Source organism: Notolepis coatsorum (genome assembly GCF_963971535.1).
Source record: "Notolepis coatsorum genome assembly, chromosome: 6".
Lineage (NCBI taxonomy): Eukaryota > Metazoa > Chordata > Actinopteri > Aulopiformes > Paralepididae > Notolepis > Notolepis coatsorum.
The window spans coordinates 162,137,023-162,161,382 of NC_140170.1; the positions used below are offsets into that span (position 1 = coordinate 162,137,023).

Sequence of the window (24,360 nt, forward strand, 5' to 3'; positions counted from 1 at the left end):
CAGCTGGACCCTGTTCTGATATTGCAACGCCTCAATACCGCCGCCTGGTGGATTTCGGGCGAGTTACACTCCAAGCCAAACCGGAAGTGGCGCTCGGTGCATCTGGGAGAATCCTCCGGCAGTAATATCTTGTAACATCTAGCGTTATTTTCAGCCTGATTGTTTATTTATTTCACTGCAATCCATCTGAGCAACGTATCAACCCATAGTAAAAAAAAAAGACGCTACTGACGATCAAGGAATTATAAACGACCCCCCCCCCCCCCTTTCCTTCACGCATGATGAAGCATAATGTATACCGATCATATACATTTGAATTTTTTAATATAGCGTGTATAGGAAAGAAACGGCAATCGATAATCTATCATATGCGTTGGGGCCTATAACTCGCGTTTTAGGAATTACTGCAGAAAACCTTAAAAACATACTTATATTCACGACGGTATTAACACAATGTATGAATGAAAAAATATAACGTTCCCACATCCGGAACGATAGATACCTGATGTTGAATGGGCCATAGTAATGTCGATATAGCTATAATATTTAATAAGGTATAGCCCTGCAAAGAAGGTAAACATCTCCATAGGGTTACAGCACTGGCAGACTGGGCCCAAGGATGGGTACAATGCATGGCGGACAATGTGTTAAGGAAGAACTAAATCATAATAACAGCGACAAGAGGTTCCAGCACTTGTCCTGTGGCCGACTGCATGCATGTTCTGTTTGAAGATCCGACAAAGAGACAGAGAACAAGGGTTACTAAATAGCCACATTCCTGACATACCACATGCAGCAATTAGTGACAGCAAACCAGAGGTGACAGTCAATCAGTGTAGTGACAGCAAACCAGAGGTGACAGAACAAGGTGAAGTACTCCAGAAGGCAGTAGGGTTCCCTGTTCTGGAAGAGGACAGAAACCCAGAATGTTACACTGTCCTGGTTTGTTCGTATCCCATAACCCTTTACTTGTTAAAATTCCCAGACAGTCAAGCTCATTATAGAGTCACAGATTGAAGAGGAACATGGTGGCGCTGTGCTAGTAGGTCCATAACGCTCTTCCTGTCTATTGATTAGATCATCAAGCACCTTTGTGTCTCTGTTTCCCAGATGGTCAGAATGTCAGGATCTGGAGAAGGTCATCACAACTTCCTTCATGTTCTAGTATGTGATCGCCCTACCCAAAGCTGTAAAGGAATGTAAATCACTACCCACCTTCAAAAACACTCTCAAAGAACACCTACGGGAGACTGCAATTCAAAACTGGCCCCTACAAATGTCCTAACCCAGTTGTACAATAAAGACCAAGCATGGCTTTGTCAGTATTCCAATGTACAGCCCCACCCAACCCCACCCCACCTACCCAACCTCCTCCAATGTACAGTTTCCATGTCAAATGTATGTCAGTATTCCAATGTACAGTGTCCCCCCCCCTACCCAACCCCCCCCCCCCCCCCACCTCCAATGTACAGCCCCACCCCACCTACCCAACCTCCCCCAATGCACAGTTTCTATGTCAAATGTATATACTCTTCTTCTGGATTTTTTTAGTATCACAAACAGTACTGTATTTGAAAATCTGGTATGTCATAAATGTATAGATGTAGCAGTACTGTCTATCTGTATGTCATGTGTGTCATATGATGAATTGAAAATGGGGGACCCTGATGGAAACAAGACGAAAGTCTTTCTCAGGTCTGCATCCTCTTAACAATTGTATGTATTGAGCTGTACTGTACTGTACCCATTCTGCAATCTGTTAATAAACTTTTCAATCAATCAATCAATCAATCGCACACTCCGAGCTCCAGCACGGTCTCTCTCTCTCTCTCTCTCTCTCTCTCTCTCTCTCTCTCTCTCTCTCTCTCTCTCTCTCTCTCTCTCTCTCTCTCTCTCTCTCTCTCTCTCTCTCTCTCTCTCTCTCTCTCTCTCTCTCTCTCTCTCTCTCTCTCTCTCTCTCTCTCTCTCTCTCTCTCTCTCTCAGATTCCTAGACATGCAGGGGTAGTTTGCTTTCAAGGCAGCATGCAGACCGGAGCAGAGCCACTGAACCACTGGCTGAGGTTTATCTGGATTTAAAAATAGATGGGGCAGAGCGAACACCCCTGTCGTTCTTTGCTTTCGCAGCACTTTCATCTGTCTAGACGTTAAAGCAACCCTGGGATTTCAGTTGCAAACAAACGCTTTTGGGGACAGTGGTGTGACGTCACCCTCATTTTCAATGTCTTCGAGACTTACAGACATTTCAATGCATAATTATTTTACAATATAATAATAATTAGTCCCCACCACTGAACTCTCCCAACCCACCGACACCCCAGGGACCCCCCCCATGAAGAACCCACCACAACTCTCCAACCACAACATGCCCACCGGATACTGCATCCCAGATGTCTTTCCTGTTTTAAGATGTCGCTCTTTTATTTTGAAACCCCCCGACCGGAAGGGTTATCGTTAGGGATGGGAATCGAAAAGCCGGTCCCTAATTGTCCGATTCCTGGAATCGCATGCCTCCGTGACTATCGATTCCTCTTAACGCTGCCAGGTTTTCCCGACAGTTCAAAACAATAACGTTAGCGCCAGCATGCAGCCATAGAGCACACTATTTGATTCCTTAAAGGCTCGAAATTGCCTAGTTTTTGGTAATATGCTCCCGAAATGGCTGTTTGACTGTTTCTATATGTGCAGTGAAAACTAACCCAATGCTTTAGAACCTAGTCATTCATTTAATTCGGTGTAACCTAAAGTTAGCCGTGGAGCTAACGCTAGCTAACACACAGAGACAGAGAGAGCTCAGGTAGTTGAATGCAACTACGGTTCAATAGATTAAATTAGTTTAAGATATTGAACTGTAGTTGCATTCAACAGGTCGTTATTCAATAGATGAAATTAGTTTAAGAATAAAAAATATTCGGGCGGCTAGGTGGCGAGTGGGCAAGGCGCTCGCCACCAACGCAGGAGATGCTGGGTTCGAGCCCAGCTCTCGGCGTTGCTACCAGCTTGGCTGGTCGTTCATACTAATACAATTGGCAGTATTAGGGGGTGGGAAGCTGGTGGGTGGGGATCGGACGTTGTGGACAGCGACTCCTACAGGTCGGTTGGGGCGCCTGCGCAGGAAAATCAGGAAGCGACGAGGGCGGCGTGTCCCTCCCACGCAGACCCTCGCCGCTGAGAGATCGCGCTGTGCAGGTGAAAAGATGCGACGGCTGCCTCCTCGAGTACCGGAGGGGACACGTGATGCAAGGCTTCGTCCACATTGCAGCCGGCTTGTGGGAGGCATGGCCTAACAACGTTCAAGACAGGGGAGGGTAGAATTGGACAATGTGAAATTGGGGACGGGAGAAAAATAGAAAAATGGGGAGAAAAAGTAGATAGTAGATTAGTTTAAGAGAATCTCAAATACATTATTTTATTTAAGTGTATAGTTTTTTTTTACAGTTATTTTTTTCTGACATGGGGGCTCAACAATAAATGACAATCAGAAATGTCAAGTTGCATGTTGTTATTCTAACCAGCTTAGTTCTGTTGCATTTCCGATTTATTTATTTAAATTATAAATTCATCAGGGATCGATAAAGAATCGTATCGATAAGCAGAATCGATAATGGAATCGTATCGATAAAATCTTATCAATTCCCATCCCTAGTTATCGTTGTTTTCGCTAGCGGACATGTGTCGTCCGGTTCTGTACTTTTGAGCTGACGCTAGTTTCCAAAGGATATGAGACACACCGCGGCGCAAATGGAGCTACATGAGGAGGAGGAGGAGGAAGAGCTGCTTTTAATCGGCAGGAGAGAGAGAGCGCATCAAAGCCGTATATAATATAATAGCCCCATGGTGCGGTCGGAGGCAGCTCGAAATACCTGTTGGATTAAATTAATTGATTGATGTTTAACTTGTCTCTGTGTCCAGTCCTTTCGACTAGCTCCACCCGGGGTCCATCCCTATGTTCCCCGGGTCCTATGTTCCCCGCTTTTTTTTAAACAAAGGGTCCTATGTTCCCCACTCCCGAAATAAAGGTTCTATGTTCCCCGGTCCCGCCCGCTCCCGAACGCTCCCGAACAAAAAGAGGGTCCTATGTTCCCCGCTGAAATAAAGGTTCTATGTTCCCTGGTAGCGATACAGGCTCGCCAGTCGCCACCCCAGCGCACGTACCGGCAGTGATCTACAGCAGTAGAGACTAGTAGAGACTTTTTGTTGGCTGAGTTTGCACATGCGGGTTTAGGTTTACTAGGTTTACTTTATTTGTTCAAGGGGGACAGTGTACATTAATAAAACATTTTACAAATGTAAATGCACCCAATTTTAGCCAAAAGGCTCATTTCCATTGGCAGTCCCCCTGCCAGAAGGTACAGGCTAAAATCCTGTGTAAAAAAAGGGTTAGCAATAAAAACAGAATCAAATCAAGATAAATACATTAGAATAAAAACACAACAAAAGCACATAGACATAGTAGGGATACAGGTCACAATACAGTCATGGACACAAGGACAGAGCACATCATGACATATTAAGAGACCCAGACATAGACAGACGCACCATATCCACACACACATATACACATACAGACACCTCAGTGTTGACAGTTCTGGTTTTCAATGAGCCATTCCCTAACCCTGCACTTGAATGAATGGTATGATGTGGACACTCTAATTGTTTGAGGGATTGAGTTCCATTGGTGGGATGCTCTGTATGAGAAGACGGCCTGGCCAAATACACTTTTTTTGAAAGGGTTAAGGGAGAGGTGGGCTATCACGTCATCGGTTCAGGAAAAGACACGTATAGGCTTGTAAAGACGGTGACGCAAGGGGGGCGTCTTCAGATTTGCCCACTCTGGGACCCGGTCTCAGAAAATAGCGTATTCAGGCTCCCAGAACGCGGTTCCATGTGGATGAAAGGCGCATACGATAAAATACTTTGACTGATACGACCAAAATCAGTTTAGTCTGGACATGGCCTAAGATGCAGTGGTGTGTATTAGGGCTGCACGATTAATCGATTTTTATCGAAATCGCGATTTGGAATGATGCAATTATCAAATCAAATCACAAAAAAAAAATTTATCGCAATTATTTTTATTTTATTTTTTTTAACTTTTTTTAAAAGTTTGTTTAACCAGGAAGTCCCATTGAGATACAAGATCGGATTCCCAGGTAAAAAGAAACATTTTCAGGCTCGGTGTCCCGAACAGACCCACAACGTAGGCCAGATGCAAGCCGCATTTTACAATAAACCTCTGTGGGGCTGCATAATTATTTTTTTTATTATAATCGCAAATTTAATCGCAATCGCAATATCTGTCCGAAAAATCGCAATTAGATTATTTCCCAAAATTGTGCAGCCCTAGTGTGTATCATATCTGTCACCAGTGATCAATCTAAGAGCAGAATATAGTGGTTTAAGAGTTGAAGGGGCAGCATTTCTCTAAATCACATCTCCATAATCCAAGACAGATAGAAAGACTGCTTCAATAACCCTCTCTCTACACATCATTGGGAAACTATAGATCTATTCCTGTACAGGAAACCAATGTTTTGCCTCAATTTACTGGCAAGGTTGTCTATGATATTTCAACAAAAATGTATCATCAAGCCAGATTCCAAGATATTTATATTCAGTTACCCTTTCTATGTCAGACCCATTTCTAGTCCATATATGCAAACTGTTGTGTATATCTGGCCCGAGAGAACACCATGAATTTAGTTTTGCTTGCATTTAGTACAAGCTTAAGGCCTATAAGCTCATCTTGCAGAGCATTAAATTAATGTTGTAGATAGTCAGTAGCTATTTGTACAGAATCGCGGTACAGTAGATAATTGTGTCATCCGCATATAAATGGAATTGACAGCCCTTCAAGGACAAAATAATATCATTAATATAAATAGTAAATAAAACGGGGCCTAGGATCGATCCTTGTGGAACACCTTTTGTAATGGGTAATAATTCTGACTGGATTTTGCCCACTTTCACGCATTGGTTTCTGCCTGATAAATAGCTCAGAAACCAACCACAAACAATTTAATCAAAACCAATACTGTACAGTCTATTCAACAGAAGAGAATGATCAACCGTATCGAATGCTTTGGACAGATCTATAAATAGGGCAGCACAATGTTTCTTTTTGTCTAATGCAGAAACTATATCATTTATAACTAAAGTGATAGCTGAGATTGTACTGCAGGTTGGTTCTGAAACCAGATTGAGTCTCTCAGTGGTTAGAGAGAAATGTTTTGAGTTGGTTATTCATTAGTGATTTTAGCTAAGCAGGACAACTTGGAAATTGGACGATAATTGTTCAGGTCAGTTCTGTCTCCACCTTTATGCAAAGGAGAGACATGGGCCATTTTCCAAATACTGGGAACTATGCCTGTTGATGTAGAGAGATTCAAAATATATGCTATTTGCTCTGTGATTACTGGAGCAGCTAATTTAAGAAAGAAAGGGTCCAAGTTGTCCTCTCCAGTTGACTTTCTGGTATCAATAGTTCAATGACATCAACATATAAAAAATTATACTAGATATATAGTATCTACAGATATGTAAAATGACTATGTGCAGGTAAATACAGATAGGTGTGGATATATATATATATATATATATATATATATGTGTGGTGAGAATAAACATATATATATGGTATATACAGCATTATTATACATGCTATCATACAGAGCTATTAAACTTCACCTTAAACTTCGATGCCCCGAGGGAGTTTCGAACGTGCCACAGGCAACAGCACAGACCGCTATACCAAGAGGTGAATTCACTGCTTTCTAACATGTCTATGTGTCTTTTGAGGATGAGAGTGAGTTTAACCCATAGTACCGCTACTCACCCCAGTCACACAACATCTGAAGTCCTTCATGACTGCGCTTTGCGGTAACATCCGTTACACTCACCCTCCTTAAACTCACTCCACTCCACCCAAGGAATCCGGGTCACGGCACCAATGTAACGGTTGTGACATTGTCACCTTAAACTTCGATGCCCAGAGGGAGTTTCGAACCTGGGTCTCCCATGCCGCGGGCAACCGCACAGACCGCTATACCAAGAGGTGAATTCACTGCTTTGTAACGTGTCTATGTGTCTTTTGAGGATGAGGGTGAGTTTAACCCATAGTACCGCTACTCACCCCAGTCACTTCACAACATCTGAAGTCCTTCGTGACTGCACTTCGCGGTACCATCCGTTACATATATATATTTGTTAGTCTTTATCCAATCATACTGTTCATGTTACCCACTGTTGTTGTGTTTTCTGTACTCTGTACATGCCTGCCTGCAATAGTTTCCCGCTTTTGAGTTTTTGTACTCTGCCTTAGTGATGCACCGATGTGAAAATTGTGGCCGATACCGATATTAATATTGCTGTTCTGGCCGATACCGATATTTACCGATGTCGATATCTCTGTATAGAAAACACTTTTTTATGATAATCAAATAAAGAGCTATTTTCCAAAACGCTTTTTCTTTTTACTTTTGTAACTTATTTTCATAAATGACTGATATTTTTAAACAATTTAAGGCCAAAACATGTAAAAAAAATAATTAAAAAGATTAAATAAAAAAGATAAAAAAAAAAAACGTATTATTATTATTTTATTTTTTTTAATATCGGCCCATATCGGCCCTATCTTGATATTGGACCGATACCGATGTGTAAAAAAACTGCCATATCGGCCGATATATCGTGCATCACTACTCTGCCTACCTGCCTGCGATAAATGCTCCGTTTTCGTTATCTGCTTCCGCCTCCTGCCCGTGTCCTGCACTTGGGTCCCCGACACAAACCCCTTATAAGTTCTCCTCAAAAGAGAGGAGAAGACAGCCGAACCCTTGGAGAAAGTGAAGAAGGGTTGTGTTTTCCAAGTCCTGGAAAACTGGTGGAGGTTCCATGTGACTCTGACCCTTGAGGTTAAATCATGGTCATAATTGTCTCTTCACAACTCCTAGTTCTTAAGCCTGATGGTAAAATCAATGTCCCGCAGCTTTGATTTACACAGACATGAAATAGATTTATTCATATGGCCCTGTTGTAGAACCAGGGTAACCATGTATGACAGCTACTAGAGATAACAACACGTTTAGAAGAATGGGCTTCTTACAGAGCTATTCCTAAGCCAATGCAACAGGACTCCACTCAAATGCATTGATCAACTGTGCATTGATCAAACAATACAACCATTTCCCCCAACAGAGCACTTCGGTCCTCCAGATTTCGGGTCAGCATGTTGCCTAAGGGTCAGCTTAGGCTCAACATGGTGCAAAAAATAATCAATCACAGGGCCCCCAGATATTTGAGCAAATATTGTCTGAGGGCGCGTTCACACCTACCCTGGTCCACTTAAATGAATAGTCCGTTTCGTTTGTAGAGGTGTGAACACAAACCGAACTATTTTGAGGACCAAACAACCGAACCATGGTCCTCTTGAAAAGTTGGGACTCGGTCCGTTTCATTCGAACTATAGTACCTAATCCAGGAAGTAAAGCCTACAGTGCATTGCAGTGTGGCTCTGAAGTCAGACTCGCACCGCTCGCGTAATGAGTCCTCTCTAGACTCGCGCCGCGCGCGGACAGTCTCTCTCTTCCTCTCTCTCTCTCTAGACTGGCGCCGCGCGCGGACAGTCTCTCTCTCTCTCTCTCTCTACTCTCTAGTCGACTTGCGCCGTGCTCGTAATGACTATCTCTCTCTCTCATTACGCTGTCGGCAACTGTTTATGTTTGTGAGTGCTATAGTCCAATAGATGAACGACTGGCGACTGTGTATGTCCTTTGTTTACAAATTAGATCCGCGCAGGCGGTCAGGTGGCGTAGCGGAGATTGCGTTCGTCACCAAACGCCGGAGACGCTGGATTCGCCTGTTCGAATCCAGCTCACAGCTCCGGCGTTGTCACCAGCTTGGCTGGCCGTTCACACTAATACAATTGGCAGTATTAGAGGGTGGGAGAAGCTGGCAGGGTGGGTCTGGGTCGTTGTAAACAGCGACTCCTACAGTTCGGTCGGGGCGCCTGCTCAGCGCGGATAGGATCTAAGGGGGGTAGTGTGATCCTTCCACACGTTACACCCTCTCAGTGAGAGTCCGCGCTGCCAGGTGAAAAGAAGCGGTTGATTGGCTTGTGTCGGAGGAAGCATGTGATAGCCTCCACTCTCCCAGACCGACTGTAGGGGGTAAGTGCGCAGCGACCAGGAAGGGGATTGGGAATTGGCATAACGACTAACATTGGGATGGGAGAAAATCGGAGGAAAAAGGAGGGGGGAAAAGATCAATAAAAAAAATTTAAAATAAAATTAGATCCGCACCAAAAAGGGTAGTGTGAATGCAGACAATGTATCATTTTCACATTTGGTCCACCAGAAAGTCCGGACTATCCGCGGATAGTCCGGACTATCCGCAGACTTTCAGGTGTGAACACGCCCTTAGTGTTAGGAAATCACACAGAACCAGGTCTAGCCTAGCAAACCTGCATCCTCTAAGGCAGTGTTTCTCAACTGGTGGGTCGTGACCCAAAAGTGGGTCGCGGGGCCATTTTTAGTGGGTCGCTCGCGGATGTGTGTGTAAAAAAAATAAAATAAAAAGTAAAAAAAAAATTGCACTACCTATCTTTGTGAAAGTGGCTTCTCAGCTCTGGTCCAGCTGAAGACAAAGCAGATTGGACATTGAGCATGACCTCAGAGTTGCTTTGTCTACCATCACCCCAGACGTTGAGACTCTTGTCAGGAGCAAACAACATCCCCAGTTATCCCATTAGTTCCCTGGGATGTTAAGCTAAGAAGTCTGCTAAGAAGGATATATTATTTATTATTATTATTATTATTATCATTATTTTATTTAATTGTGTTTTTAGCCCTAGTTGCACTTTTGTTGCAACCCCAGTTATCCCATTAGTTCCCCCAAACTTGCTGTAGGTCTGTTATGTTAAGCTAAGAAGTCTGCTAAGAAGCATAATATTATTTATTATTATTTTATTTCATTGGGTTTTTAGCAATAGTTGCACTTTTGTTGCACTTTTTTGTGTTCATTTCATGTTTTGAAAGATTGCGTATTACTGCAATTCTTTTAAATTTTTTACATAAATCATAGTGGTTCAAAATTTTGGGTCGCGACTTAATGACTAAGGAAAATGTTGGGTCCTGAGGCTAGACCAGTTGAGAACCACTGCTCTAAGGTGTAGAACAAAGATGGGACGATGCTCATTTTCTCACACAGGAGCACAGGAGTGGAATGAGTGGCCTTTGACCATCAAACACGGCTTGAACCTGTATAGTTTTAAGGTGAACGTTAGGAAATGGCTCCTAGAAAATGTCCCAGAGTGACTCAGGAGACGGACAGTGGAGGGAGGCTTCCTGCTTTAGTGTATTATATGGGATCTGTACATTTTGTACACATTTTATTAATAATGTTGTATTTAACTTTTAGATTGCATTTTTTGCAATATACTGTAGGCTGATAATAATCAAAAAATAAATACTATGTGCTGCTGAGACCAAGGACCGCAATGGAAATAAGTCTGACTTTTTTTGTTCTATCCTTGATCATTTCAGATTCAGAGTTTTTATTTGCCACATGGAATCATACAATCAGAGTTTCTTCATTACACAATCATAAATAACATTCCATGGACAAAAGGAGCAGGAAGAAGAATAAATCTTATAGTTACCTGCCCCTTATTCCTAAACTAAAGAAGTATTTTCTTAATGGTCGGCGTACAACCTAATTTATACAAATAATAATTTATACCATTATACAAGAAACTCACAATTCACAGTTAAACATCATTTTAGGATGCATGACTAACATGTACTAATAATTGCAAATAAACTAAACTAAAGTCTCTACCTATTGAGAGCTGAGTGCCTCACCTGTGTAGGCACCGTGTAGCTCTTAGGGTTGGGTACCGAACTCTGTACTTTTAAGGGTACCGACCGAATTACATCGGTACTACCGAGTACCAATTCACCTTAGATCAATCGGTACCAAATGGGTACCTTTACATGTTTAGTATAAGAGTGTAATATGCTAGACAAGAGGGAGCCTTTTCCACAAATATATATATTACTGTCCCGTCTTTGGAAATACGAGGTCAGAGGAGTTTGATAATATTTTCTGAGGAGGGCCAGATAATGTTGATATAATTTAAATACATAATACATGATCATGCGATTTATTTCGTGTGGTGTTACAACAATAAATAAATAAATAAAATGTATAACAAAAGAAATATTATTTCTACAACTGAAATTAATTTTTGTTGTTATTACAGACAGTTAACTCATTGACTGCCACGCTGTTTTCCATCTGTACTCCCTGGAGCCAGCGTTTTTGACAATTTTCACGATGTTTGCAGACCCATCATATATTCTATATTATAGCTATGGAGACAATAGTATGGCTCATTTGACAGGCAACATTTATACTCCAACAGGGAACAAACTGTTCATTTCTACATACCGGTACCTTCGTTCCTGCGCAATTCCAGTCTAAAATTTAATCACCTCAAAATAATCCAGTCTTGTTTCCTGGAATGCGAGATATTACGCGTTTTCTGTGCAGCATGCGCATTTTGTGCGTGTTTCTCGCCTCACACCTATATTATTTCCAGGTTAAAGATAAACATGACCATACATAGAATGTTTTTATTCACAAAGCCACCATGGGAGGGGGGGGTCCCTCGCAGACTCTTTTTTTGACGCTGGGATCATTACAAAAGCATGTTTTATGATGGGGTTCGGTAAAATAGACGTTACTTACCTTTGTCAGCAGGTCCACCAAAAACCTGTCCACTTTTGCTCCAACGTGTCTGAGTCAGAACAGGAACAATAAACAACGTTAGTTGGCCCTGGCAGTGCCCAACAGATAACGTTAGCGTTACATCCAAACAGCCTGTTTGAAAATACTAGAATTCAACATAGTCTGGTGAAAACGCACCTTATGTTATGGATGGATCGTCACCGTTTGTCCTCTTCATAATAATCTCCAATAGTTCCCTCTAGGTGGTCACCAAAGCCGAACGTTAGTTGCCTCTGGAGTGCTCTCAACTCCGGCTGCGACTATGAACAGATACACAATGTTACCTCCTCGGCCGGTTTGACTATAGTATTTTATTTATTTATTTTTTATTTTTATAGCATTTTCAGATTTCTTTTTGTCAATGCAGGACCTTTTGGCCACGCAGGACCGACAGAGGAGAGAGGGTGAAACGGGAGGAGAAGAGGGGAAGACATGCGGCATATGGCCACCGGGTCGGGGAATCAAACCCGGGGCGACCGCTTCGCGACTCAGCGCGCTATGTGGTGTGCTACTGGAGTGCCCCCTTGACTATAGTATTTTTATGATTTACCAGAAGTGCTGAGTCCAATGTAGTCTGGTGAAAACGCACCTTATCATCCATAAGTGTGTTCGCCATTGCATAGGCAGTCCGCAGGCTAGTGGCTACGACTCTGCCCAGCAGTGAGTGAACAAACTCCCCCCCCCCACAGTAAACTAGCCCAGTTCAAAATAGGGATGCACGATATTGCTTTTTTGACACCGATACCGATACATTTATGCTCCTCAAGCCGATAACCGATATCGATAACCGATATTTATTGTATTATAAAACATTTTTAATGTATATATTTTTTTTGATCCAAAATTTTTTTTTTTTAACATGAAACAAAACATATCACAATACAATAATAATACATAAAAAGACTTCCCAGGACAATAACTTAACACCAACTTAAATGTGACCTAACCAGACAACAGAAACAAAAGCCAAGACAACAGTTTTGACTGATAAAGTGACCATATTTATTTTTCCAAATGAAAATTCACAATCCGTCAACAGCTTGTGGTGCATCCAACCTAAGACGCTCGAAGCTTTTTGTTCTTCTTTTTTCAAAGCGGAGCCTTGATAAAGAGGCTTTGAGTGGACACATCACCACCACAACAACGGGTCACCTGCGGCATCACCATCATTAGCATAGTTTGCTAAATTAAAGAAGTTTGACAGAAGGGCAACCAGCCAGGCAGCGCCGTTATCTCACGGGACGAGTAGCTACATTAGTTAGCCAACAACCAGCCAGGCAACGCCGTTATCTCCCGGGACGAGTAGCTTCATTAGTTAGCCAGCAACCAGTCAAGCTAACGTTAGCATTCGGGAGATCCAGCAGCTTGTCGATGTGCTAATAGCCTCAGCAACCTAACGTTAGCTGGCTCCAGCAGATCGACAAGCTGCTGGAGCCAGCTAACGTTAGCTTGCTGAGGCTATTAGCACATCGACAAGCTGCTGGATCTCCGCGACGCTGAACTGCATGCGCCGGTCTGTCTGTCCGTCGTGGCGGTGGTGATGCCGCAGATGACCCGTCGGGCTGGATGTATTGCAAGTTGTTGCCCTTTTCCCTCCTTCTGGAACGTCTGCATTGCATTTATTACAAATAGCAAGCGATCTTTTTACTCTGAAACTCCGAGTACCGACGCGGCCATCTTTGTTGTTAACTTGCGTGGCTACGTCACAGCCAAGTAAGGGAGCGCTGGATTTGTGTAAAACGCCCTGTTCCTAAACCACACGCTGTCAGTCGTAGCACAGTACTGACAAAACGGGAGGAGCCTTTAGTCAAAACAAACGCACTTCATTCCAATTCACCCACACGGCGTTTTTTTTTACCAAAAAATATATTAAATTATCGGAGCTATTAATAACGTTGTCGAGTTTATCGGGATGACGTCATAATTGCTGATATCGGCCCGATAATTATCGGCCCGATAATTATCGTGCATCCCTAGTTCAAAAGGTAGGTGATACTGCCACCTATCGGGATTTGATCCTCATTTCAATTCCAATTCTCTCAGAGGTACAAGGATCACACTACATGGTCCGGTTGACTGTTTAGTATAATAATAATAATTATTATAATTTCTTTTTTTTAAACGAGTATACTCGTTTTTGGCATTCAATGAGTTAAGTACCGAAAAAAGGTATGGCTGGGCACGATACCGAATTCCATGAACTGGTACCGGTACCGGTATCGGTTCAAATGTGAACGGTACCCAACCCTGGTAGCTCTCCACTCCAGTGCACATCAGGGAACCCTTTGAGAAAGCAGCGCTCCCTAGGCGGCTGGAGGGACCCTGCTGTGAGGAGGGGGAGGCTGATGTAAGACATTGGAGTGGAAACAATGCTGTCACCTTGTCTCCCATGGCTGTCTTGTTTACCTGCTATAGACCTGTTCTCTGTATACGTCAGACTCAGTGTGTGTGTGCATCACCAGAGCAGAAAGGAACGTAACCATGCAAGGTGCCAACCTGCTCATCGGGAGCAATTAGGGGTTAAGTGGCTTGCTCAAGGACACTCCGACACGCTGCCCGGGAGGACCGGGAATCGAACCGGGAACTTCCGGATTACTAGACGACTGCTCTACCTCCCGAGCCATGTGCCGGTCGCCCCACACCCAACTTTTACCTGGAGTGCTGTGACGTATATCATGCCAGTTAGGGTACCTTATGTATACTGCACCTGTGTGTATACTCACTATACTGTATACTTTACTTACTTATAGTATATATTCAGATTCTAAGTGTTTGATTGACCATATTTGTTGTAACGTATAATATAACTGATAGGGCATAGACCCTCATCTGCACCTTTGATTACACTGCTTACTTGCTCATGTGCTTATATTCAGAGTTCATTATATTGTTTACACTGCTTATTTTTATCTTTACTATAGTTTTATTGCCTATATTTATGTCTTCTACTATTAGCATGCTCATACATGTACCTCCCCTCCCCCCTCCCCCATGCTGCTATGACGCCTGGTTTTCCCAAGGGGATCAATAAAGCAATATCTTATCTTATTTATCCATCCAGATCGTTTCTTTGTGATTTTCCAACTTTTGGACATATCTGCCATTGAGATACAATACAATGGAGCTGAATGGCATTGGGTTTGTGGTGTGCCAAATAGCAATGTGTCTTTTCAGAAATCACGACATGGTTACTCAAGATAATCCACAGACCTTGTCAACAGTTTCATTCAGAACTATTTTCTACCAAAGTACACCTGCCATATATTATTATTTCAGTAGAAAATAGTTCTTAATTAAACTGTCACAAACCCAATGCCATTCAGCTCCATTGTATTTGGACTGACAGCAGACATCTCTATGGCAGATATCTCTATGGCAGACATCGCTATGGCAGATATCTCCAAAGCCCAGCAAATCACACAGAAAATGGATGGATAGATCTCACTCCAGGTAAGAGGCGGGATATTTTAAAAACATTTTGGTGAACTGACCCTTTGAAGACCAGAAGGTCTTTCAGTCCAGAAGGTCGCCAGTTTAATCCCTGGAATTTCAGGGGGGGAAATCTAGGTGTGGGAAGTGAATAAATAGCTCCCTGTACCCTGACATTGCCCTTGAGCAAGGTTCTGAGCCTCCATCTGAGTCGCTCAGTAGCCAGCTGTAGAAAAGTGTGATTATATAAGGAATAGCTCTTAGGTGTGAAACAGCATGAGTGGGCGCCGGCCGAGTGTTGCTGAAAATGCTTCCCTATATAAATAAAGGAACACAGATGCCGGGGCACAAAAACATATACACAGATATGTCTTACAGACATCATGGCATATCTTTTTCCCAATAGTCAATTTCTAAAGAAAACCCACATTAACACATTGCCCGCCATGCCATGGGTTATATCCATCAATATAGCCAGTCTGCCACCGTTGAAAGCCTATGGAGATGTTTACCTTCTTTGCAGGGCTATAACTTTTTAAATTGTATTGCTATATTGACATTACTATGGCCCATTCAACATCGATTATCGTTCCGGATGTGGGAACGTTATATTTTGTCATTCATACATTGTTGTGTTAATACCGTCTTGAATATAAGTATGTTTATAAGCTTTTCTGCTGTAATTCCAAAAACGCTAGTTATAGGCCCAAACGCATATGATAGATTATCGATTGCCGTTTCTTTCCTATACACGCTATATTAAAAAATTCAAATGTATATGATCGGTATACATTATGCTTCATCATGCGTGGAGGAAAGGGGGGCGGGGGTCGTCTATAATTCCTTTATCGTCAGTAACGGCTTTATGTAGTATGGGTGGATATATTGACCAGACTGTTTGCAAACAAAGAAACGCACAATTGGGCTGAAAATAACGTTACTGTCCTCTTACCGTTCGCCGATGAGACTGGAAGAAAAATATCCCAATTATTTGACGCCGATTGCCTAAATCCATTTCCGGTTTGTATAGCGCAATAAACGCCGAAATCATACCGATTATTGCGTTATGGAAGCGATCCATATGCACGCCAGTGTTTGTCTGTAGTCCCGTAGCAAGATATTACTGCCGGAGGGATTTCCTCAACGCACCGATCACAACTTCCGGTTTTGAGAGTGTAACTCGCCCGACCATCCGCCAGGCGGCGGTATTAAGGCGTTGCAATCTCATTCAGGGTACCGCTGCAGCACCGGAGGTTGGCTGGATGAATTATGAGATTACGGCGTAACTCGTTTATGGCGACCAATGTGTTAAAGGACCATGCCAACTAGGGCTGTCCCCGACTAAGGATTTGGATGGTCGACTAGGATTGGCCAAAATTTGCCGTTGGTCGACTATTGGTCGACTTAAAAAAAGTATAATATTTTTAATTTTAATTTTTTTTTTTTTTTTTGTATCATTCCATTTGGCCTGTGGGGGGTGCTTAATGTATGAAGGAGTCGACGGAAGGCTTCTTGTTCTCTGCGAAAGCATGCAATTGGTCCACTGATGGATACATCTTGATATTTGTCTAGTCTAGTGTGTTCATTAGATGGGTGAAATCCTCTTTCAGTGCCTCTGTGCCTGTTTTCTTAGGCAGTTAGCCTCTGGTATGCGTGCCATTAGCGTTAGCCACGCTTCTAGGCCTCTTTTCTTTTGAAAAAAATTTAAAAAGAAAAATACAAAAAAATATATTATTTTTTTATTTATTTTTTTATTATATTCGACTAAGAGGTTGGCCAGTCGACTACGGCCCCTTTCGACCGATTAGTCGACTAATCGATTAATAGGGGTCAGCCCTAATGCCAACATTATGTGAAATGCGCTTACTGTCTTCTCCAGTCAGACAAGAAGATAGATACCAATTTCCTGTGCGTTCAGGAGAAAGCTATCCGGTCGCAAGCTAGACTAGCTTAGCACAAATTAATGGATAGCAGATACGGATCACTAGCCCAACTAGTGAAAAGCTCTGGGAGAGGTATTTTTGGCCAACAGCTAGCTAGATCCGCTTCCATTCATTTGTGCTTAGCTAGGCTAGCTTGCAAACGGATACTGTAGCTTTCTACTGAAGACGCAGAGAGGAAATTGGTATCTATCGTCTTGTTTGACTCTGGAGAAGACGTGTTCCTTCAACACGTCCGCCCTGTCCCTCCGCCGATCTTCTTCTTACCCCCGGTCCAAAGTCCATAGTGACGATCAGGAAGTCTGCTCACGAACAGCACCACCTGGAAACCTCCTAATGAGTCAAGTAAATGGACGGCCAACGCAACTTCTCCTGTTCCCCTCTTTGCTCTCTCTCTCTCATCCCCCCCCCCCCCAAAGAAAACACTTTATGCTCAGTGGAAACCGTAATGGGAAAATCTTTATCTTCGTCTCCCCCCGCAGGTGAGGTCTCATTAGGTGTGAGAAGTCTCAGAGAAACACTGCGTCTGTTGTTATGGCAGAGTCTGTGACTGCCGCTACCTCCAGACTGTTAAGCATCGTGAGCCGTTTGCACTCAGACTGTCAGCAGCGCCATCTCTCACTCTCCAAGCACAAAAGCGCCTGTGCCCTTGTTAATCCCACCCTCGCCGCACAGTTGCTGTGGCAACAACTCTTTAAACTGTAATTTGACTGTTCTACTTCATGTATGCCCCTTTGTCTTTTTATTTGGTTGTTTGTTTGATGTGTGTTTTAATGATTTCCCTTACCTCTGTGATGTATGTACCATCTGTCGCTTTTCTTCTTTTTTATGTGTTTTTTCATAATAAAAAACACAACTACAAGGAGAAAATGGAGTCCATCACTCAGCCGAATGCCTTTCCAGAGTGGAGTCGCACAGAGATCGCGGGATGACTTGTCGTCGTTAGGGCAATTAGTGTTTTCTTTGTCATGTGCCGGCAATTTAGTGATCATGGACACATTTAAAATACTCAACGCTCGGGGCGGTCAGGTGGCATAGCGGAGATTGCGTTCGTCACCAACCCCGGAGACGCCGGGGTTGTCACCAGCTTGGCTGGCCGTTCACACTAATACAATTGGCAGTATTAGAGGGTGGGAGAAGCTGGCGGGGTGGGTCTGGGTCGTTGTAAACAGCGACTCCTACAGTTCGGTCGGGGCGCCTGCTCAGCGCGGATAGGATCTAAGGGGGGTAGTGTGATCCTTCCACACGTTACACGCTCTCAGTGAGAGTCCGCGCTGCCAGGTGAAAAGAAGCGGTTGATTGGCTAGACGTGTGTCGGAGGAAGCACGTGATAGCCTCCACTCTCCCAGACCGACTGTGGGGGGTAAGTGCGCAGCGACCAGGAAAGGGATTGGGAATTGGCATAACGACTAACATAGGGATGGGAGAAAATCGGAGGAAAAAGGAGGGGGGAAAAGACCAAAAAAAAATAAATACTCAACGCTCACATCTCTACCAGATAAGATGTATGGCACCCACACATTGAATTCAGTTGCCTGCAGGCAATAGTCATCCTCCAATGAATGAGTAGCAACTGTCTGGGCTTTGATCCCCATCATAACCAGTTAAACATCCAGTACACCCACCTCAAGCCCGAGGGAGCAGGCTGGAGTGATGGTCATGGAATATGTCCACTTCAGCCCCTAATATGACCCCCGTTGTGCCATGTCTGTTTCTTTTCTGGGTGGCAAAACAGAACTAAAGTTACTCACTAAACAATATTAAACACATTTGGAGAAAATAATTAAATGTGATGTGATTTTAAATGTGATGTGATCTTGTTATGTATTGCAGCTTGAGGTGTAAATGTGAGTTTTAACAATGTGTTTCTCAATGGGCGGCGTTCAGAGAGTGCAGGGGGGCGCTGGGTGTAGAATGGTTGAAAGGGGGGGGGTGGCTAGTTTAAAAATGTCCTTTTCCAGGGGTTTGCATTGTTTTCTAGCAATGTGGGGTTGTACCAACACTGACTAGATATGAAATTCTCATTCAGTCCCATTCCTCCACTTCAGTTGATACAAGATCCTCCCCCAGTGAACTAAGCCATTCAGAATTGCCTCGCTTGTCTACGTAGATATGCTGATTTGCATATCTTGATTTGCATATCTAAGCTCCTTCTGTGGTTGTAGCCACCGCCCACAATCAACAATTCACTCAACAACGGAGCAATGGGAATAATGCAGAAGCGGTTTCCCTGTCAGACACTTGCACTTCCCCAAAAGAGAGAAAAAGAGAGAGGGAGACAGATAGAGGCTCATACGCTGCGAGTCTCAGAGCGATCTCTCCTCAGCTCTGTCCTCCTGCTTACACACACTCGCGACTCGAGCACACATACACACGCGCGTGTTGCGCTCTCTGTCTGTCTCTCTCTCCCTCTATCTGTCTCTACCTCTCTCTCTCTCTCCCTCTCTATCTCTCTCTCTCTCTCTTTTGGGCAAACGTGAACTGAACGTACTGTATTTCCTCTAGATGAATGTAATTGTGAACACGTTCATTCTCGGTGCTATTGGCATATCACAGTATAACTTCGTTCAAAAGTGTGCCAGATTTGGGACGGGCGCACACACACACAACACACACACACGAAAGGTTTCGGTTTGCTATCGTGTGGTAGTGAAAGGTTAATCTTCTGTAGTGTGGTAGTGAAAGGTTAATATTCTGTAGTGTGGTAGTGAAAGGTTCATCTTCTGTAGTGTGGTAGTGAAAGGTTAACCATCTGTAGTGTGGTAGTGAAAGGTTAATCTTCTGTAGTGTGGTAGTGAAAGGTTAACCATCTGTAGTGTGGTAGTGAAAGGGTTAACCTTCTGTAGTGTGGTAGTGAAAGGGTTAACCTTCTGTAGTGTGGTAGTGAAAGGTTATTCTTCTGTAGTGTGGTAGTGAAAGCATTAACCCTTTGTAGTGTGGTAGTGAAAGGGTTAATCAAAGACTCTGAATAATATCTGGTCAAATGATTCCACATCACCATATGAAGCCAATTAATAACTTATAGTTGTAGTAATCAAATCAAACCCTGCTACGCGTAATAAAGTCTGTTACTCAGGCAGTAAACGCGTGATAAATCCTAAACAAATCATGTGGTCTTGAGAGCTACAGCTTCCTGAGCAGAGATCATAACCAAGTTTCTGAATGTGTCATTCTTGCTGATCCATTGAGAGGCTGGGCTTAATCGCCTGTGGGTCTGATTACTTAGCTTCATTCGATTGCTTCATTCCCCAAAGCTATGCCAGACAGTAGCTGTGGCCTATTGTGGCTTCCCATGGTCCCAGCAGCCTGCACTGGAGGGTTCTATTGTCTGAATTAATGAATTAATGAAAACTTTATTTAACAGATTGCAGAATGGGTACAATACAGTACGGCTCAATACATACAATTGTTAAGGGGATGCAGACCTGAGAAAGACGTTTGTCTTGTTTCCATCAGGGTCCCCCATTTTCAATTCATATAGTGAATATATAGTTCTATAGTGGAGGCCAGATGGTGATCAGAGATACTGATAGGAGACAGACTGAAGGTTGGAGTGATGCATGATGGAGCACCTGTTCCATCTGCAGCTACTGGGGAGCGTGAGTTAATGCTATGTGTGTGTGTGTGTGAGAGAGAGAGAGAGAGAGAGAGCTTTAAGATGCGTTCCAAAAAACGACGAGTAATTCATACGAGTACTCGATCTGGGAAAACATTACTCGTGCCCATCCCTAGTTCAAAGTTATGTGAATGCCTGGTGCCTCCAGATGCTCTGATGCTTCCAGAGAGCTAGAGTAATGTGTTCTCAGTTGATTTCTCATTGTATTGCTTTGATGTCTCTCTCTCTCTACCTCTCCCTCTCTCTACTTATCTCTCTATCTACTTCTCTATCCTTCCCCCTCCATCTCTCATTCCTCCCTCTCTATCTCTCCTCATCCCTCTCTCTATCTCTCCTCCCTCTACCCCCCCCTCTCTCTCATTCCTCCCTCTCTCTCTCTCTCTCATCTCTCTCTCTCCCTCTCTCTTTTTCTCTCTCTAGGACCGTCACCAGCTCATCAACGGCATGACGGCTACGGTGCGTGAATGAGAGGTCACCACGGAGATGGACAGCTACACTCCGAGCCCGGCGACCGAGGCCTGGGCCGGGACGTTGTCCACCCCGGGGGTCACGGGAGCCTCCGAAGAGCGTGGAGGAGGCGGGGGGGAGCCGTCCGGCGGTCTGGTGGCATGGTGTAAGCCGTACCCCCTGGGCTTTCAGGTCTCCCTCACCGCCTTCCTGATGCTGGAGCTGGTGCTGGGCTTCAGCAGCAACCTGACCGTGCTGGTGCTCTACTGCTCCCAGTCCAACCTGGTGGACTCCGTCAGCAACATGGTGACGGTCAACCTGCACGTGCTGGACGTGGCCGTGTGCGTCCTGTGTCTGCCCCTCACCCTGGTGGTGGTGCTGCTGCCCCCGGGGCCCAACCTGGCCCTCCTCTGCTGCCTCCATGAGGCCTGCGTCACCTTCGCCAGCATCGCCACCGCCGTCAACATCCTGGTCATCAGCCTGGACCGCTACGACATCTCTGTGCGTCCCGCCAACAGGCTGCTGACCACGCGTAGGGCCACGCTGCTGCTGACCGCCGTCTGGGTCACCTCTGTGGCCGTGTTCTTCATCCCGTTTCTGGAGGTGGAGTTCTTCCGCGGAGACGGAGGAGGCGGGGCAGAGAGTGCGCCTGTCACGCCAACTCCCTCTTCCTCTTCCTCTGTTCCCGGTGTCAGCGCCACCCTGGCCCCGGCTTGGCACAACCGGACGCTGCTGTGTGTGGGCGGGCAGGGCTACCACACAGGCCTGCGCATGTATTACCACCTCATCCTACAGGTCCCCATCTTCCTCGCCACGGTGGCGGTCATGCTGTTCACCTACTGCAGGATCCTGAGGGCTCTGAACATCCGCATCGGCTCCCACATCATGAGGAGCCAGCGCTTCAGGGGCCCGTCCTGCAGGGGGCGCAGTCAGAGACAGAAGAGAAAGGATGGTCTCGGAGCGATAGAGGGCAGGAAGGCGGGAGGAGAACAGTGCACCGCGGATGGCTCCAAGCAGCTCAGCCACCCGCCCCTCATCCCCTCCGTCTCTCCCACCCCTACCGCCACCTCCCCTCCGGCCCTGTCCTCCGCGCCCCCCCTGGTCGGCTCCGAGGCGGCTGCCCCCCCCGCGCACGTCACCATGGGCGTCCAGGCCTCCGTGTCGGCCATCATCGCCCTGCGGCGGGCGGTCCGGCGCCACCGGGACCGGAGAGAGCGCCAGCGGAGGGTGTTCAGGATGTCCCTCCTCATCATCTCCACCTTCCTGGGCTGCTGGGCCCCTCTGTCGGTGACCAACGTGCTGATCCTGGGCCTGGGGCCCAGCGACGCCCTGGTGAGCCTGCGCCTCTGGTTCCTGGCGCTGGCGTACGGCACCACCGTCTCCCACCCGCTGCTGTACGCCTTCACGCGGCAGAAGCTGCGCCGCGCGCTCCGCGCCAAGGTGAAGAAGCGAGTGGTGTCCCTGCTGCAGGTGGACCCCTCCCCGGGCGGCGCAGTCATTCACAACTCCTGGGTGGAGAACAGGAAGGGCGGACGGCAGGCGCGGCTCGACGGCAGCGACGCCACCGACCGATGCCTGGCGGAGGCCCTGTGAGCCGGACACACCGGCATGTGGGGCTTTATGGTAATTAATAATAACCAGACTGGAGCTCCAGCGGGTAACAGATGTGTTTTCATTATGAAAGCCCCCTGGCGCGTTACGTCACTGGCGAGAATGTGGAAAATGATCCACCTCTGGGAAATCGCCTCGATACAGACGCCACCAGCAAACACAGGCTGTAGAGAGACACCTCACGCAGCTGTGGAAGAATGACACTGTTATTGTTGTTGTAAGATTAGGGTGTTGCCTGCGCCTTTAAGAGTGATGCGTTGTGGGAGGTATAGGTGATCTACGCAAGCAGCTAGTAGTCTTGCAGTCAAGAGTGTACGCGGGAACGGTCGAACGTAGTTTGTGTGTGTAGTGAATAACATTAAGAAAAGAGAGCTGTTGTCAACAGTCCTTGAGAGAACGGTTTCCTGTCATCACCTTACAGAGGGAATTACCGCAAAGTCCGGCACTTCGGAGTGTAAGGAGAATGCTGCCCTGTACTCTACTACGGTTCGTAATAATACAGGAATAGGTAACATTGTTGTGGCATGCCTGTGGCGCGCCACGCCCGTCTCTAATGCCGCAGACGGAGCGTTCGCAATGGGGGGCTCTGTCGAATATTTCAGTCTGTTTACAAAACGAGTTGTGTACATATTGTACAGTGTGACGGAGAGCACGCTCATGGGGGCGCTTACATAACCGCTCCAAAGGACGTGGCTCTTCGCCAGCAGATCATCTGACCCGAGACGCCGCCCACTCAAACGCTCCAAGGCAGCTTCCAAGATGGCGTCGACACTCCAGATTCCCCGATACGAGACTCTGGGCTCTCTTTAATATTACCCTTGCCTTAATTCTGCTCCGAATTATTGGCTAGGTGCTGCTGGTGTTGTTTATTCTCCACAGGAATATCAACATGTATTGTATGTACAGTACAGCGAGATGCAAATGATTACAGACCAATGTGCGTACAGCATCGTGCACTGTACATAGTCAAAGAAATAAGGGTTGAGTTCAGGGAGAGATAGCGAGGACGTTATAGAACAATACTAGTAGCTATAGGAGATTAAATGTCATTTAGCTTAGCCTTAATAGTAATATATGATCAAATGTTTCAGTGTTTATTTTAAAGTTTAACATGTGAGCAAACCACTTTTGGCCCCTGATTTGTATTATAATGTGTAACAATTGTATTTATTTATATTCTGTATGTCGTGCTGAGAGGTGTTTCAGATTATAGTACTAGCCAAGGTAATTATCTAACACTAATCCTATTGCAAGACTTTAAAGGCTTTCATGGACTTATGGGTGTGTCTCACCACTCGCCGAAATAGCTCAGTTGGGAGAGCGTTAGACTGAAGATCTAAAGGTCCCTGGTTCGATCCCTGGTTTCGGCAGAATTTTAGGCCTTGTACACAGGTGTTTTGGAAACCGTAGGTTTTACTATGTGGTTTGGCCTTTTGTCCACATGCAAAAAAAACTGAAACCTCTGACCTTTTTGAAAACTCCTGTCTTGGTGAAGATTTTTATGGAAAAAGCTGACATCATGACTAATGGCC

The 24,360-nt window shown here is 45.0% G+C and overlaps 1 protein-coding gene across 1 annotated transcript; it reads left to right on the forward strand.

Annotated features, from left to right (window-relative positions):
• Positions 1-21,253: 21,253 nt before the first annotated feature.
• LOC311229719 (G-protein coupled receptor 22-like) lies at positions 21,254-22,810 on the forward strand (the record flags this gene model as incomplete). The annotated part of the gene is made up of 1 exon (XM_084315794.1): positions 21,254-22,810. One exon carries the CDS (start codon positions 21,254-21,256, stop codon positions 22,808-22,810), a length of 1,557 nt encoding a protein of 518 aa, XP_084171920.1.
• Between the last annotated feature and the right edge of the window lie 1,550 nt (positions 22,811-24,360).